The sequence below is a fragment of the Entelurus aequoreus genome, linkage group LG02, assembly GCF_033978785.1.
Source record: "Entelurus aequoreus isolate RoL-2023_Sb linkage group LG02, RoL_Eaeq_v1.1, whole genome shotgun sequence".
Lineage (NCBI taxonomy): Eukaryota > Metazoa > Chordata > Actinopteri > Syngnathiformes > Syngnathidae > Entelurus > Entelurus aequoreus.
The window spans coordinates 69,009,047-69,025,748 of record NC_084732.1 but is presented as its reverse complement, the minus strand read 5'-3'; the positions used below and the strand labels follow the sequence as shown (position 1 = coordinate 69,025,748).

General features: G+C 40.2%; 1 protein-coding gene and 1 long non-coding RNA gene across 4 annotated transcripts in view; one reads left to right on the top strand and one right to left on the bottom strand.

The window, feature by feature from the left end:
• The window catches only part of LOC133638567 (amyloid-beta A4 precursor protein-binding family A member 2-like), a 172,725-nt gene extending 157,698 nt beyond the window's left edge, over positions 1 to 15,027 (top strand). For all 3 annotated transcript variants that reach the window (XM_062031328.1, XM_062031335.1, XM_062031344.1), the window contains 5 exons: positions 770 to 949; positions 4,330 to 4,542; positions 4,612 to 4,731; positions 9,113 to 9,253; positions 12,862 to 15,027. In XM_062031328.1, coding sequence (XP_061887312.1) covers positions 770 to 949; positions 4,330 to 4,542; positions 4,612 to 4,731; positions 9,113 to 9,253; positions 12,862 to 12,933 — 726 coding nt within the window. In that variant the 3' untranslated portion in view covers positions 12,934 to 15,027. The remainder of the gene's footprint in view (positions 1 to 769; positions 950 to 4,329; positions 4,543 to 4,611; positions 4,732 to 9,112; positions 9,254 to 12,861) is intronic.
• On the bottom strand, positions 4,095 to 9,528 carry LOC133638580 (uncharacterized). Its single transcript, XR_009823656.1, has 3 exons — positions 9,385 to 9,528; positions 9,093 to 9,261; positions 4,095 to 4,523 (listed from the first exon to the last, which is right to left on the bottom strand). It is a non-coding gene; the product is annotated as an uncharacterized LOC133638580 (long non-coding RNA).
• Positions 15,028 to 16,702: the final 1,675 nt, after the last annotated feature.

Genomic DNA, 16,702 nt, shown 5'->3' with positions numbered 1-16,702 from the left:
CAAATGTTTGGAAGCTGCAGCTGCGTACTCACGGTACCGCGTCTGTGTATCTAACTCAAAGTCCTCCTGGTAAGAGTCTCTGTTGTCCCAGTTCTCCACAGGCCAATGGTAAAGCTTGACGGCCATCTTTCGGGAATGTAAACAATGAAACACCGGCTGTGTTATCCGGCACAACAGTCAGAGGGTGTATTCTGCGGCGGGGGTGCGTTATCCGGCACAACACCTGCCACAGTACACCGCTTCCCACCTACAGGCTTTCTTCTTTGCTGTCTCCATTGTTCATTGAACAAATTGCAAAAGATTCACCAACACAGATGTCCAGAATACTGTGGAATTTTGCGATGAAAACAGACGACTTAATAGCTGGCCACCATGCTGTCCCAAAATGTCCTCTACAATCCGTGACGTCACGCGCAAACGTCATCATACCGAGACGTTTTCAACAGGATATTTCGCGCGAAATTAAAAATTGCACTTTATGTGTTGCAATGTTAAGATTTCATCATTGATGTATAAACTATCAGACTGCGTGGTCGGTAGTAGTGGGTTTCAGTAGGCCTTTAAATATACTTGTTAAATTATACCTCTGCCTTGTTTTTAATGAATACTTTGGCCTACTACGATGCTGTATTTTAATGTTGGTCTTTATGGTAGTACTTGGAGAGCCAAGTCTTTTCCAAAGTGGTTCTCGGTGAAAAAAGTTTAAGAAACCACTGTGCTACGATATTGTCATTTATATGTATTCATTTCATTGCATTTTTGTACACAGGCCCAGCTCATCGCTCAGTCCATCGGCCAGGCTTTCAGTGTCGCTTATCAGGAGTTCCTGAGAGCCAACGGCATAAACCCAGAGGATCTGAGCCAAAAGGAGTACAGTGACATCATCAACACCCAGGAGATGTACAATGATGACCTCATTCACTTCTCCAACTCTGAAAACTGCAAAGAGGTTTGTAAGAACTGGAATCCTCCAGGTGTTTCTCACATGGCAAAGCTGGCAAAGATGAATCATTTGAGAATGAGACGTAAACAATAGTAGACGTTGTCCCATGAGCGCTTGTTTACAGCAACTCTTGGTTTATTAGACGCAGATTATGCAGTCAAATCTGCTCAAACCGATTTTTTCCTCTTTGGCCCGTGATGTTCCTATAAATATTATGAGAGGATTTGGGAGGATTAGAAGCAGAGAAACACTTTCTGCTTTATGCGGAGAGGCCGCCCTGGCGCTTACTTACATACAGCTACCGTGTACGAAAAAAAAACATGTATTTTACATTTTACTCTACTTAACAATTTTCTTGTAAATAACCGCATTGGCAGTTCCTCCAGGATTGTATGATGTTGCAATCTGTCAATCAAAAAGGTATCATATCATCCAGTCATCATGAAGCTATACGTCCAGGCCAGGTCCTGAGAGACGATGAGTGTCCGATGGGCGGGACAAAACGGAGCGTTTATTAAAGTTAAAGTTAAAGTACCACTGATAGTCACACACACAATAGGTGTGGTGAAATTACCCTCTGCATTTGACCCATCCCCTTGTTCCACCCCCTGGGAGGTGAGGGGAGCAGTGAGCAGCAGCGGTGGCCGCGCTCGGGAATCATTTTGGTGATTTAACCCCCAATTCCAACCCTTGATGCTGAGTGCCAAGCAGGGAGGTAATGGGTCCCATTTTTATAGTCTTTGCTATGACTCGGCCGGGGTTTGAACTCACGACCTACCGATCTCAGGGTGGACACTCTAACCCTGAGGCCACTGAGCAGGTTCAGGTACAATGACCATCTATTTTTTCTGCGTTGATGTCAAGTTTTGACACTGTTTAATGCACTATGACGTTACGGGATTAAATGAGAATAAAGTTGCGTCGTTGACCCAGTAGCTAGTAGCTGATTGTGAACAAAAGTTTAATGCATTCGAGCACATATTTAGTCAATGAAATGTAAACCAAACAGTTCATATTCAACCACTTATTTTTTTTTACATTTTAGGGGAAGCTGAGCTTTCATGCAGTCTTAGGCTATGTCTACACTAAGCCGGATAACCCCTTAAACAAATAATTATTTAGCCTAAGCCCCAATTCAGCCACACTAAATCATCGTTTAAGATCCCCCTCCTCTGACAATTTTTTACTTGGGTAAGTGCGCCGTGTGTTTCTTGAATCTCCGGCTCTTAGCTTTGTATGGACTCACTGATCATTTACAAACTGAGTTCGGAGAGGAAGTGACACCAGAAAGGCCGCGCCTTTTTGTTAAGTTCATAACTCCACATGTGTTCATTTATAGTTTTGATGCCTTCAGTAACAATCTACAATGTAAATAGTCATGAAAATAAAGAAAACGCATTGAATGAGAAGGGATATGTGTGTATATATATATGTATAACGTGTGTGTGTTTATGTATATGTATATATATTTATATACTGTATATCGGTGGCGGGCGGTGCATTTCCCACCTAGGCCTTCAGTGATGACCGACTACAAAAATTGCCTCTCAAAATACCATCATTTATGTCCCCACATGACCATTGCTGGAGAAATACTATACAGAAACACATTTACACACTACTGGCCATTGTACAAAACAAGTTATTTTCTGGCGCATTTAAAAATCAATAAACCCACATCAGCAATTAAAACATATCTTATATGGTACTGTCAAAATAAAAATTGCAAAAAACATTTTAAAACGTGCAAAAATAAAGACATTAAATATCTGAACTCACATTTTATCGACAGCTGAGCTAGCTTACGGGGTTGGCTGACATCGTCTCACAAGATGTAGTTTCTCTTTAAATACCCTTCTTGAAAATAGCCTTGCAAATATATGTGTTGTTTTGTCTAATCATAAAAGATACAGACGAGGCGTGTTGGCTGAGTTCTTAAAGTTTACTCCACAGCGTGCTCATCAAAAACATCCAGCTGCCGGCATGAGTACGTTCAACAACCTAAACGGGACTACTGCGCATGCTCTTCACTACTGTAGCATGCTGGGTAATGGAGTTCTTATGTACCTGCCTCATAACATCACTATATATCTGCCTTAGGCCATCTAGAAGGCCTTACTGACAACGTGTGATCTGATTGGCTATCGCAACTGTATGTCCCCGTTCACTTACAGTGCACAGACGCCCGCATTGCTGAATCTGAAGGCCCCGGCAGATTTGGTACAGCATGGCAACATAAGCTAGCTGAAATCTGATTGGATAAAAACTCTATAAACTAAAAACAACAGCGCTGTAAGGAGCATAATGTGACATGAAGAGAATATAAATACTTTTAGATATTTAGGGAAAGTAAATAAAAAATTACGTTTATCTTTAATTATTAATTATCAAGTAACATGTAATATTTAGGTATTTTGGTCATTTTAAGAATCGCAATTCGTTTTTGGCTCAATGATTTCACTGAGCACAAGACAACGTTCACTATTTACTTCAAGAACAACAACTACTAATTATATTCATGAGAGCTAACAACTACTTTGGCACAAATTATGATCAAGAACCTTATATTTTTTTGCCTGAATATAAGGTCCTCCTTCTACAAGTTGTAGAAACTGGGTGACAAGCAGATCTAGCTCTAGCGAAACACTAAGCATCATAAAATAATCACTTACTGTACATTGTCTGCTCTCAGTCCCAACTGATAGGATGTTCATATCTTCCAGCAGAAGACTTGTGTTTTCCATTTAGTTGATGAATTCATCATAATACTCAATGTTGGGAGCAAACAAGCATATTGCAGCGTCTTTCTCGCGATGTCTTACAAAAAAAAATGTATTTTGAAGTTGCCAAGTTTCCAAATTTCTCGGCTTATGGAAGCAAGGTTTTCTCCCATATGAGCGAGAGACATGATTTATAACCAGCACAAACTTTCACCAACTCACAGGTGATGCAGCAGCTCAGTTTGTCAACAGCTGCAGTAGATACCTCAGTAACCGAGGCATCGTGTTACTAAAAGTAGTTCCTCTGTGTTAGTTCTTACAATACAGGTCACACAAAACATGTAAATGGAGATGTTTTTTTTCGAGGGCTTTATAAGTTAAATAGATGACTCGCATTAGCTACATTGTCAGTTCTTTTTTTAAAAGCCTTTTTTACTGCCCAGTGTTTATGTTTATGGCGACAGCCGCTTACTTCAAGCCAATCCAAGGGGAATTGATATAAATGCGTTCCACAGTATATTACACACTACTACTAATTATAGTTGCTGATGTCTAGTCTGAATGGGGCTTAGGGCTCATCAGGAGACTAATTAGTCTATCAAAAGACTAATTAGGTGTGTTGTTACAGGCAGTAAGACCTGACCTCTCCTCTGCTGTCGTCCACAGCTGCAGCTGGAGAAGAGTAAAGGCGAGATCCTGGGCGTCGTGATCGTGGAGTCAGGTTGGGGTTCCATCCTCCCCACGGTCATCTTAGCCAACATGATGAACGGCGCCCCAGCGGCACGCTCGGGCAAGTTGAGCATCGGCGATCAGATCATGTCCATCAACAACACCAGCCTCGTAGGGCTGCCGCTCGCCACCTGTCAGGGAATCATCAAGGTACAGAGAGACAATAAATGAATTAAACATGGCTTACTGCTGTTTTTGAAATGCATGTCGTGTGTACAGGGTTTAAAGAACCAGGTGCAGGTGAAAATGAACATTGTCAGCTGCCCTCCTGTTACGACCGTCCTCATTAAGAGACCTGACCTCAAGTATCAGCTGGGCTTCAGTGTGCAGAACGGAATTGTAAGTTTGTTTTACCTTACCATTTCACTCACAGGACTGTGACAAAATAACACCTAATGGGCCATGACGCATGTGCATGTCATTTTTATAGACACTGTGGGGGAAAAAAAGTGGAAAAAAAACAAGTATGTATAGAAACAAAAAAAATATGTTCCTTTTTTTGTTATTTTTTACAATTTTGCCTGTGAGTGCGTAGGCCATGTCCACACGAACACAATTATTTTAAAAAGGCAGATTATGCCATGCATTTTGGCTTGTTGTCAACACCCCAGCGTAGGTCTTTGTCCTTAAAAAAACAAATGTTGACAAAACGTAGGCCAGAGTGGAGAATAAATTGGAAACGCTGATCACTGCTTCTACGTCTTTTTATTATCTGGCAGACCAGGTGCGTACAAACTGTGTTAAAGCTACATTTACAGATAGTTCCATTATAATGCGTTTATGAGCGAGATGCGAACAGGTGGCGCTAAATCTATTCGTAGTAGACCTAATGTATTCCTATCGGACCGTCACAAATAATTGACTGAATGGCAGGGCTTCCAATTATAAAATGAAGAGGGCCACAGTTTCAAGAGCCCAAGGGCTCAGGGGCCGGCCATCGAGATGTGGATGTTTCGTCAGAAAGTGCCTCCGCAGGTTATATTCCTTAGAGACTGTGTTTACTTAATTGCAAAGTAAACACATTGGCTTTCACGCTGTACTGTCAATGAATTCATTATTCCGCCCTCGCTACTCAATTCCAGCATGCGCAGCTAGACAGATAGTTAACAGCATGAAGAAACAGAAGCTCCAGAAATGTTGATATTCCTTCTTTTGAATAAGTGTCCTTCCATTGTTTTATTTATTTGCACTTCTTCCTTCATTTAAGTTTGTAAGACTGAAAATACAAACATAACCATAACAAAAGTAAATAGTCCATTGTGTATTTTACATAATTAATGTCCATTAAAGACATGCATCTGGGTTGATTGGCAACACTGAATTGGCCCGAGTGTGAATGTTGTTTGTCTATCTTTGTTGGCCCTGTGATGAAGTGGCGACTTGTCCAGGGTGTACGCCGCCTTCCGCCCGAGTGCAGCTGGGATAGGCTCCAGCACCCCCGCCACTCCGAGAGGGACAAGCGGCAGGAAATGGATGGATGGATGTGTATTTTACATAAATAAAATAGAAGGTTTAGTGTTAATGCACTCACACAATAAACTGCAGATGTTTACGCATATAGAAATTAAACAATATCCACATCAAACATTGCACACGATGAATGTGACTCATCACAATTAAACCTAAGGTGTAGCGTTATCGCCCTCTACTGGTCAAATTTAGCGCTACATGTATAAAACGGGCTTTTCTCAGACAAAAAAAACCAGCACGACCATGAATGCGAAAGACATCACAAAGTCAGCAATTTCAATAAAAAACTAACTAAATATCTTTATGCATAATATCTACTTAGAAAGATTTAACCACGTTTCGTGATGAAGCTTACATGCTGGGATTCCTACCATTGTTGCTGCTGGCGCTTAAAAGGTCTGACAGGAAATAGTGACTCGAGCACTTGCTTGGGGCAGAACATTCATACATTTTTTGTCCAGTCTTTGTTAAAATTCTGATTTTCGCAATTTGTTTTGATTTTTTTCGGGGTTGAATGAGTAGTTTTTTTATTCTACTCTCCCCACTGCTGCTTCATTGTGACACACATGCCTCGCTATTGCCTCCTGTGGGGTGGCGCGAGTACAGCATACATGACCAGCCCTAGTTAAAATTGTTTCATCGAGCCTATTTGGGTGATTTTCGACAGGCCAAATGAAAAGATTTGGGCGAGTCGAATGTATGGGAAACACTGTACCAGTTCTAGTACAGCTATTGATGATACATGTATTTATACTGCTGAGCTTCAGCCTCAGAAACATTGTTTTACCTCAGAATATTGCTGTACAAAGATCTGTTCAGTGTGTTGCTGTAAATCAATGGTGTGAAACTTTTTCTAGCGAGGGCACCTTTACACAATAATTGTATGGAGGTCAATCAATACTGTTTATGTTATCAAACTTTAAATCTAATAATGTAATATCTGAGAATTAGAGCTGACAAAAATAACAAGTTCACTCTTGTGATTGATTACAAAAAAATGCATTAATCATGTATATACATGCAGATTAATCACTCACTATATTTTGACGGTTCATGTTCTTTTACCTTATTTTCCAGCAAATAAATGACGTGCATTTAAGTAAAACATTAAGAAAATGTTCCTGTTTGACACTCTGACGATAAAATTGTACAAAACCCAAAACCATTGAAGTTGGCACGTTGTGTAAATCGTAAATAAAAACAGAATACAATGATTTGCAATCCTTTTCAACTTATATTCAATTGAATAGACTGCAAAGACGAGGTATTTGTTGTTCGAACTGAGAAACTTAATTTTTTTTTTGCAAATAATCATAAACTTATAATTTAATGGCAGCAACACATTGCAAAAAAATTGGCACAGGGGCATTTTTACCACTGTGTTACATGGCCTTTCCTTTTAACAACACTCAGTAAACGTTTGGGAACTGAGGAGACACATTTTTGAAGCTTTTCAGGTGGAATTCTTTCCCATTCTTGCTTGATGTACAGCTTAAGTTGTTCAACAGTCCAAGGTTTCCGTTGTGGTATTTTACGTTTCATAATGCGCCACACATTTTCATGGGAGACAGGTCTGGACTACAGGCAGGCCAGTCTAGTACCCGCACTCTTTTACTATGAAGCCACGCTGTTGTAACACGTGGCTTGGCATTGTTTTGCTGAAATAAGCAGGGGCGTCCATGAAAAAGATGTTGCTTGGATGGCAACATATGTTGCTCCAAAACCTGTATGTACCTTTCAGCATTAATGGCGCCTTCACAGATGTGTAAGTTACCCATGCCCTGGGCACTAATACACCCCCATACCATCACAGATGCTGGCTTTTCAACTTTGGCTCTTTTCGTCTTTGTTCCGGAGGACACAACATCCACAGTTTCCAAAAACAATTTGAAATATGGACTCGTCAGACCACAGAACACTTTTCCACTTTGCATCAGTCCATCCTAGATGAGCTCGGGCCCAGCGGTGTTGTTGATAAATGGCTTTGGCTTTGCATATTAGAGTTTTAACTTGCACTTACAGATGTAGCGACGAACCATAGTTACTGACAGTGGTTTTCTGAAGTGTTCCTGAGCCAATGTGGTGATATCCTTTACATACTGATGTCGCTTGTTGATGCAGTACAGCCTGAGGGATCGAAGGTCACAGGTTTAGCCACTTACGTGCAGTGATTTCTCCAGATTCTCTGAACCTTTTGATGATATTACGGACCGTAGATGGTGAAATCCCTAAATTCCTTGCAATAGCTGTTTGAGAAATGTTGTTCTTAAACTGTTTAACAAATTGCTCACACATTTGTACACAAAGTGGTGATCCTCGCCCCATCCTTGTTTGTGAATGACTGAGCATTTCATGGAAGCTGCTATTATACCCAATCATGGCACCCACCTGTTCCCAATTAACCTGTTCACCTGTGGGATGTTCCAAATAAGTGTTTGATGAGCATTCCCCAACTTTCTCAGTCTTTTTTGCCACTTGTGCCAGCTTTTTTGAAACATGTTGCAGGCATCAAATTCCAAATGAGCTAATATTTGCAAAAAATAACAAAGTTTACCAGTTCGAACGTTGAATATCTTGTCTTTGCAGTCTATTCAGTTGAATATAGGTTGAAAAGGATTTGCAAATCATTGTATTCTGTTTTCTCTTACCATTTACACAACGTGCCAACTTCCTTGGTTTTGGGATTTGTATTTGTGTCCAAATATTGGGCTCTTTTTTTCAAGTTCATTTAAATCATGCAAGGGATTAATAACCTGTGATTATTCATGATTAATCCAAAAATAATAATTTGACAGCACGACTAATAATATATCTTATTAATAATGAAATAATTTTATATTTTACAATACTGTGTTCCTTCAATTAAAGCTGGGGTTACATTACCATAGTCGGTGAATTTACGTGAAGCATGGACACTATTTTATGATTTCTATAAATACTGTATGCATATATCATCTTTATAACCCCTCCACGCAGCTTCATACACACTTATAAACACTTCCAATGCTCCAAAAACACTTCATACACTCTAAAACATACATCATTTTAACATGAAACGTCAAAGCGTACTCAAATCTCATTGGTACTTGAAAATCCACGATGTACTGAGACTGTCGTAAATGAACACTCTGTGCGCCAAAAAATGCCCCCCAGGGCCGCACTTTGATCACCCCTGCTTTAAACAACACAGTTTGCCCTTATGCCTGCACACATTTAATATGCTAGATGACCTTTTTTGTGTTCCTCCCAGATATGCAGTCTTATGCGGGGGGGCATCGCTGAGCGAGGAGGGGTCCGGGTTGGCCACCGGATCATCGAGATCAACGGGCAGAGTGTGGTGGCCACAGCACATGAGAAGATTGTTCAGGCTCTCTCCAACTCTGTTGGCGAGGTGATGCACTGAACATAAACACACACACACACACACACACAACAAAGCTCCTTGCTCAACATGTTTTGCTGCCTTATAAACAACTATAGACCTGTTTTTTTTTTTTTCATTTTAAAACAGAAGTTATATACCGTTGTAGAAGTCGCTGTCTTGCGGTTCCACGAATACGCACGTCAAAGTAGCCAAGCGTACAGAGTTGTACAACAGATTTAATGTTTTTCAACACACTCATCAGTGATACGGTCTCTCCAGGACTTTTCAGTCTCTCTCCAAACTTCCTCTCCCTCCTGCACCCGGCCGCTCACTGTTAAAGACAACAGATGATTCGATTAACACGTACCACCTGTGAAATCTAATCACCTGTCAGCTGTGTCTCGCCGTCAGCACATGCCCCGCCCCTACCCGATGGAGCTCGTCCTCAGCACCATGGACAGCGGCGGTGATCTTTTCTCCTGCAAGCGTGCTGGCCCCACCGCCCCCCACAACCGTATTTTCTGGACCATAGGGTGCACCGGATTATAAGGCGCACTGCTGATGAGAGGGTCTATTCAGGTCTTTTTTCATACAAAAGGCGCACTGGATTATAAGACGCATTAAAGGGGTCATATCAAATTTTTTTCTAAATAGAAAACACTTCCTTGTGGTCTACATAACATGTAATGGTGGTTCTTTGGTCAAAATGTTGCATAGATTATGTTTTACAGATCATCTTCAAGCCGCTTTCTGACAGTCTCTTCAGGATGCGCCGTTTTGTGGGCGGTCTTATTTACGTGGCTCACCTTCGACAGAGTCTTCTCCCCGTCCTCTTTGTTGTAGCGGTGTAGCGTGCAAGGACGGGAGTGGAAGAAGTGTCAAAAGATGGCGCTAACTGTTTTAATGACATTCAGACTTTACTTAAATCAATAACGGAGCAGCATCTTCTCATCCGTGGCTCATTAGTGCAACAACAAGGCCGGAAATGTGTCCCGTGAGAAACCGTCCGACCGGAAGTCTCCAATAACTAAAGTTCTTTGGGTGAATACTGTAAACGCACTACACCTGTAGTTTTTAGCGCTTCCATAGTGAGATATAAGTTAGAACTTTACACTACTTTATATTATAAATGGCAGCAGCAGAGGGTGAATGTCCCATAACAAGTAGATAGAGTAAAAGATGAAGCTTTTCGACTACGGTATCGGCACGGACTACAGTGGCGGACCTGCGCAAATTTTCTAGATTTACGCACATCCCAAATACAGATCAGCAGCTACCAGAAAGTAAGAAAAGTTGGTTTTGCATAATATTGTGAAACAAAACACCAGATAATATGTCTGCTAATGGGTGCCGTTTTGCGGTCCTTATACACACACCATAGTAATACTTGTATCTCTGACTACGGTAGCCTTAATTGTCTGACAATCCATCAAGCGGTGCGGCTTCAAAGTCATACTGATACATTTTGACAGATTTTTGAGTGCCGTGTGTAATGTTCATTTCAAGTTTTGGTGTTGTTTACTGGCGTCATATTGCAGTCTGCACATATCTCTTATGTGTGACTGCCATCTACTGGTCACACTTATCATTACACCATGTACCAAATAAAATTGCTTCGAGGTTGGTAAGCACCACCAGAATTATTCCATACATTAGGTGCACCGGGTTATAAGGCACAATGTCGATTTTTGAGAAAATGCGCCTCATAGTCCGAAAAATGCGGTACTAATCATTGTGCTCTAACACCTGATCTGTACATACTTTTTAAGTTGGACTGGCTGCATTTTAGTCAACTACATCATCAGCAAAAATAACTCATTAAGAAGATCAATGAAACTACTCAACATTTGTCGTTAAAAGCTGACATGATAGTGATGAAGCATTCAATAATGACCATGAAATGGTATTGGTAAAGAGTGTTAGAAAAGGTGAACTTTTGAGTCTACACTCACCTTGTTCCAGAGCGGAAGTGGCAGGTTCAACATCCAAAACAATTGAAATCGAATTAAAGTGAAGTACAAACATTAGCAAAACCAGCACTGGAGAGAAGACTGAGCGCGTTCTCTCAGAATAGTCCCACTACTCACACGCTTTCGTCCATCCTGTTACCCCTCCAAAAGGGTTGCTTGGGCTTTAGTCCAACAAAACCGAAAGTGAACCTTGGCAGGGTTTCCCCTAGATTGCCAAGATCCCTGTGGCGGTGGAAGCGTTGTTAGGGGCGTGGTCAGCATGACGTCATTGTATAATTTGCTATGATGATAAAGAAAATCATCTTTAAAAAGGCTCCAAAAAATTATACTGTTAAAACAAATCTGTGTTATTAATGAGTAATAACATACATCTTATATTATATCGTTTTGCTCTATTATCAATTATTGCTGCTTATTGGACAATGTAGTTTGTTGATAATGTTTAAAATGTCTGAAGACTTTTAGTGTATTTTTCTTTATTAGAAACGACTATGAACTATGAGTGTTACCAGGTGGTGTTGAAGGTGCGTGTTGAGATCAGTGCGGAAGTCCAGAAAGGGCAAGGCAGGCTCGGAGGTCCGGGGACAGGCAGATGGTCAGGGGCTGGAGCGAGGCGTCGTGGTCCGGGGGCAGGCGTGAGGTCGAGATCCGGGAAGGCAGCAGGAAGTCCAGATTTGTGGTATGATCCAAAACTAATGTAAAGCATCCAAACAACAGAAGAATAGGTGATTATTCAATTTTAACAGAAGTGTAGATAGAACATGTTAACAGAGAAAGTAAGCAGATATTAACAGTAAATTAACAAGTAGATTAATAATTCCTTTTCTACCACTTGTCCTTACTAATGTTGACAAAATAATAGAATGATAAATGACACAATATACTGCATATGTCAGCAGACTAAATTAGGAGCCTTTGTTTGCTTACTTACTAATAAAAGACAAGTTGTCTTGTATGTTCACTATTTTATTTAAGGACAAACTTAAAATAAGAAACATATGTTTAATGTACCCTAAGATCTTTTGTTAAAATAAAGCCAATAATGCACTTTTTTGTGGTCCCCTTTATTTAGAAAAGTACCGAAAAGTATCGAAATACATTTTGGTATCGGGACAACGCTAGTTTGTATACATTTAGATTGGGGAATGTTGTTTCTTAATGGGGAAACAACGTTAATGTCTCTTGTTTTCATGTTAGCATTTAAGCTAGCACCAGTCCGTCCGTGATTTCTCTTATCCTGGTCTCAAACTGAGCCCTGCCATAGGAGTTTGGGATTTGTTTTTGTCTCTCCCTCATCCCCCCTCGTTTACCTTTTTCTTACCTTTTTTACGGGGCTTCCTGTTCTTTCCACCCTTTTCATCCTGTCTGTCTTATCCTGGCAGGTTTGTACTGAAAATGTAATTTTGTTGTACTTTTTAAGTGTGATGACAATAATGTTATCAATCACTTTTTTTTTTTTTGAAACATTTAATTTCAGATGAATATACTAACCGAGTTTTACCATCATTACATCCCGAGTGGCAGCCAAAGTCATAACGTGATTAACATCCGATTATTGTGCGGCCCGAATGGAGATACCATAACATTGGGCAAAACAACAAAATCTGTAAAAAAAAATGGACGCCTTTCATTAACTCACACTCTTAATGTTCTTTGACTTTCCAGATCCACATGAAGACGATGCCTGCAGCCATGTTCCGACTCCTCACAGGCCAAGAGACACCAATGTACATATAAAAGCCATGAACAGATTGTCGTCTAATTGTAAAAAAAAGAAGCAACCTCTTATTGTACAAACTCAAGAGGTTAATTAATTCCTCGACATCTCTACACTTTTTTGTTTTTTCCTTATCTGTTTGTCTCGTTTGTGTTTAATCAATGACATAAAAGGACTCACAGCTATTTTTTTATATTCCCGCACGTAATGCAATACACTTCTGCTATGCTTCTTGTATAGTTGCATTATTTATTTCCTGTGTGAATACTTCTATGTTGGACATTTTTACTGAAATCAGACGACTTTGCAGGGCGTCCCACATATTGCCGGTGCAATATGGACGGGTTTTATGGTTCGAAATAATGAATTTTAAAGATGGTTTGTTGATCAAATGTACACTATATTGCCAAAAGTATTTGGCCACCCATCCAAACACTCTAGAGCAGTGGAGACGCGTTCTCTGGAGTGATGAATCACGCTTTTCCATCGGGCAATCTGACGGACGAGTCTGGGTTTGGAGGTTGCCAGGAGAACGGTACATTTCGGACTGCATTGTGCCGAGTGTGAAATTTGGTGGAGGAGGAATTATGGTGTGGGGTTGTTTTTCCAGGAGTTGGGCTTGGTCCCTTAGTTCCAGTGAAATGAACTTTGAAGGCTCCATTTTGGACAATTCCATGCTCCCAACATTGTGGGAACAGTTTGGAGCGGGCCCCTTTCTCTTCCAACATGACTGTGCACCAGTGCACAAAGCAAGGTCCATAAAGACATGGATGGCAGAGTCTGGTGTGGATGAACTTGACTGGCCTGCACAGAGTCCTGACCTGAACCCGATAGAACACCTTTGGGATGAAATAGAACGGAGAATGAGAGCCAGGCCTTCTCGACCAACATCAGCGTGTGACCTCACCAATGCGCTTTTGGAAGAATGGTCGAAAATTCCTATAAACACACTCCGCAACCTTGTGGACAGCCTTCCCAGAGGAGTTGAAGCTGTATTAGCTGCAAAAGGTGGACCAACATCATATTGAACCCTATGGGTTAGGAATGGCATGGCACTTCAAGTTCATATTTGAGTCAAGGCAGGTGGCCAAATACTTTTGGCTATATAGTGCAAATGTTAATGATACTGGTGTGTGCAGCAGGGGCTCAAGGGAGAAATGCCATATTATTGTATGTTTGGTTGACTTTATTTAAATGGCAATACACACTAAAAGGCCGAGGACTTTTCTAAATATCTTGTAAAAATTTAAATGACGATAACGAGTAAGATGCGTCAATTATGCTTTTTGATATCAGTTACCTGTGTGGACAAAAATATGTGTCTGTCTGCTTTTTGCTGTGTGTGTTGATCATTGCTGTTCCGGACTGAAGTGAATGTAACCGTGTCGTGTGAGCCGTCCTATTGCCATGCCAAGTATTTGAATGTCTGTACATAATGAAAAGGAAAAAAAAAAACCTGTCAAATATTGTGCTAATCATGTCAAGAGAAAAGAGTGACTCACGATGGTTTAGTCACTGCAAACATCCTCCCACTTGTGCGTTTAGCTTTGGAGTCCTGGGAGGGAAGAACGGAACGAAGACTCACACTGTGACCGAAAAAAAAGGAAGAAAAAAAAGCCTTAGCACACAGAGTAAAGGCTTTTAATGATGCACTGTATTCCATTTAATGGCGGTAACATGACCTGTGTGCATGCCTCGTAATGTAGTATCATGTCATCCTGGCAAGGTAATAAAATTGGAGTTGAACCTGGCTGATTGTGTTGGACTGGATCACACTGGAAGAAATGACATGTTTCATGCAAGGCAGTGAAAGCGTAACCCAAGTATTGAGTAGATGAATACTTTGGTGCATTGGTTAGTAATACGCTCAGGTGAAAGCAAATTGTCTCATAGAAAATAGTGTAAATCCTAGTGATGGGTAAATGAGACCCCGACGATTGTGTGGCACGCTCAACAGCTGTATTGACACTGATACTGTAAGTCAGGGGTGTCAAACTAATTTTAGATCAGGGGCCACATGGAGCTAAATCTACTCCCAAGTGGTCCGCACTGGTAAAGTCACGGCACGATAACGTAAAAATAAAGACTATTTCAGATTGTTTTCTTTGTTTAAAAATAAAACAAGCACATGCTGAAAATGTAGAAATCATAATGTTGTTGGGTTGTTTTTTTTACACTTCCTTGTTGCGGTTAATAGTAGTCTACCTTTATTTGTCGTTATTTATATTTTCTGAATAAATGATGTGATAATGTTCATCAGTCAACTCATTGGTGTTCATTTTCAATCTATCAAGATAAAAAATATATATCAAAATTACAGGATGTTATTTATGCAGTCTGATTATTTTCCTTGACTGATGTACTAACATCATGTGGTTTATTGTGTTTACATATGTAGCATCATCCACAAAGATACAAAGAATTGCTATTGTGACATCTAGTGGACACATTTAGAACAGCAGTTTCTTTCATTCAAAAATTTCAGGTACATTTTTATACTTAGCAAACTCATCCCGCGGGCCGGATAAAACCTGCTGCTGTGAGTGATTCAAAATGGTCAGAAAAAGTCACCACATTTGACCTGCGAATACAATTAATAATACAAATGAATGAAATGAAATTCAACTCTGGCAAAAGGGTCAGCTAGTAAAAAAGGAATGGAAGAAAATGTACTTTATTTAACGCATTAGAATCAAAATAATCCAAACTTCAGAATTTTTCTTTTTTCTTAGTTCAGTTTCGCTCTATGATAAAGACGAAAAACGGCCAACTCTTCCGACTTCATTTAGTACGATCTGTCACGTGTAAGCCGAAAGAATTCCTCTCTGATTAAACAATTTGCCGCTTCGCTGTCTTAAATGACACAGCAGGTGTGTCTGTCACAAGTTAATTTTTGTTCTTTAAGTGTCACACATGGGGGATAAAGTAGCACTCCTTGTGTTTCATAAGGCATCCATGCTTTAATTTGTATGACCCATCACTGCTAAATCCAATTAAACCCTTCCAGACATCCAAAAAATATTAACACAAACCACATTTGAGAGAGATTAATTGTAGTTTTAGCTGCAAAAATCAATGTGAAAAAAATGAAACGGATAAGTAAATCTGTTGGTAAAGACAGCGAGGAACAAAAAGGGGGGGAGGGGAGAACCGTACTTTCTTAGATTAAATTGCGTTCCTTGGTTATCAAAGTGCTGACACTCGCAACTTTCTTTGGCCCCATGGTGGTTTATTTTTCAGTCATTCTCAATAACAAAAACGGTGACTAAGTGAGCAAATAGAATAGAATTCTTTGTTTGGGCACTCGATTTTGCGGCATGAACACAGGCAAACTGACTATAGATTGTTACGCACAATGTTTAGCCCGACGAAAACGGTCTACGAAAATCGAATTTGTCAAAATCCTAATCATACTTTTTTTTTTATTATTATAGGATACACAGACGCGATTGCTAGGAATGTATGAAATTTAAAAAACAGTCCAAAATATTATTACCAGACGTGTCGAACTCGCGTTCATTGAGGGACACGTCGCAGTTATGGCCGCTTGTAACAGCAAACAATGTATGAATTTACCTGTGCATCTGAATATTATATACATTTTTAAAGGCCTACTGAAATGAAATGTTTTTATTTAAACAGGGATAGCAGATCCATTCTATGTGTCATACTTGATCATTTCGCGATATTGCCATATTTCTGCTGAAAGGATTTAGTAGAGAACATCGACGATAAAGTTCGCAACTTTTGGTCGCTGATAAAAAAGCCTTGCCTGTACCGGAAGTAGCG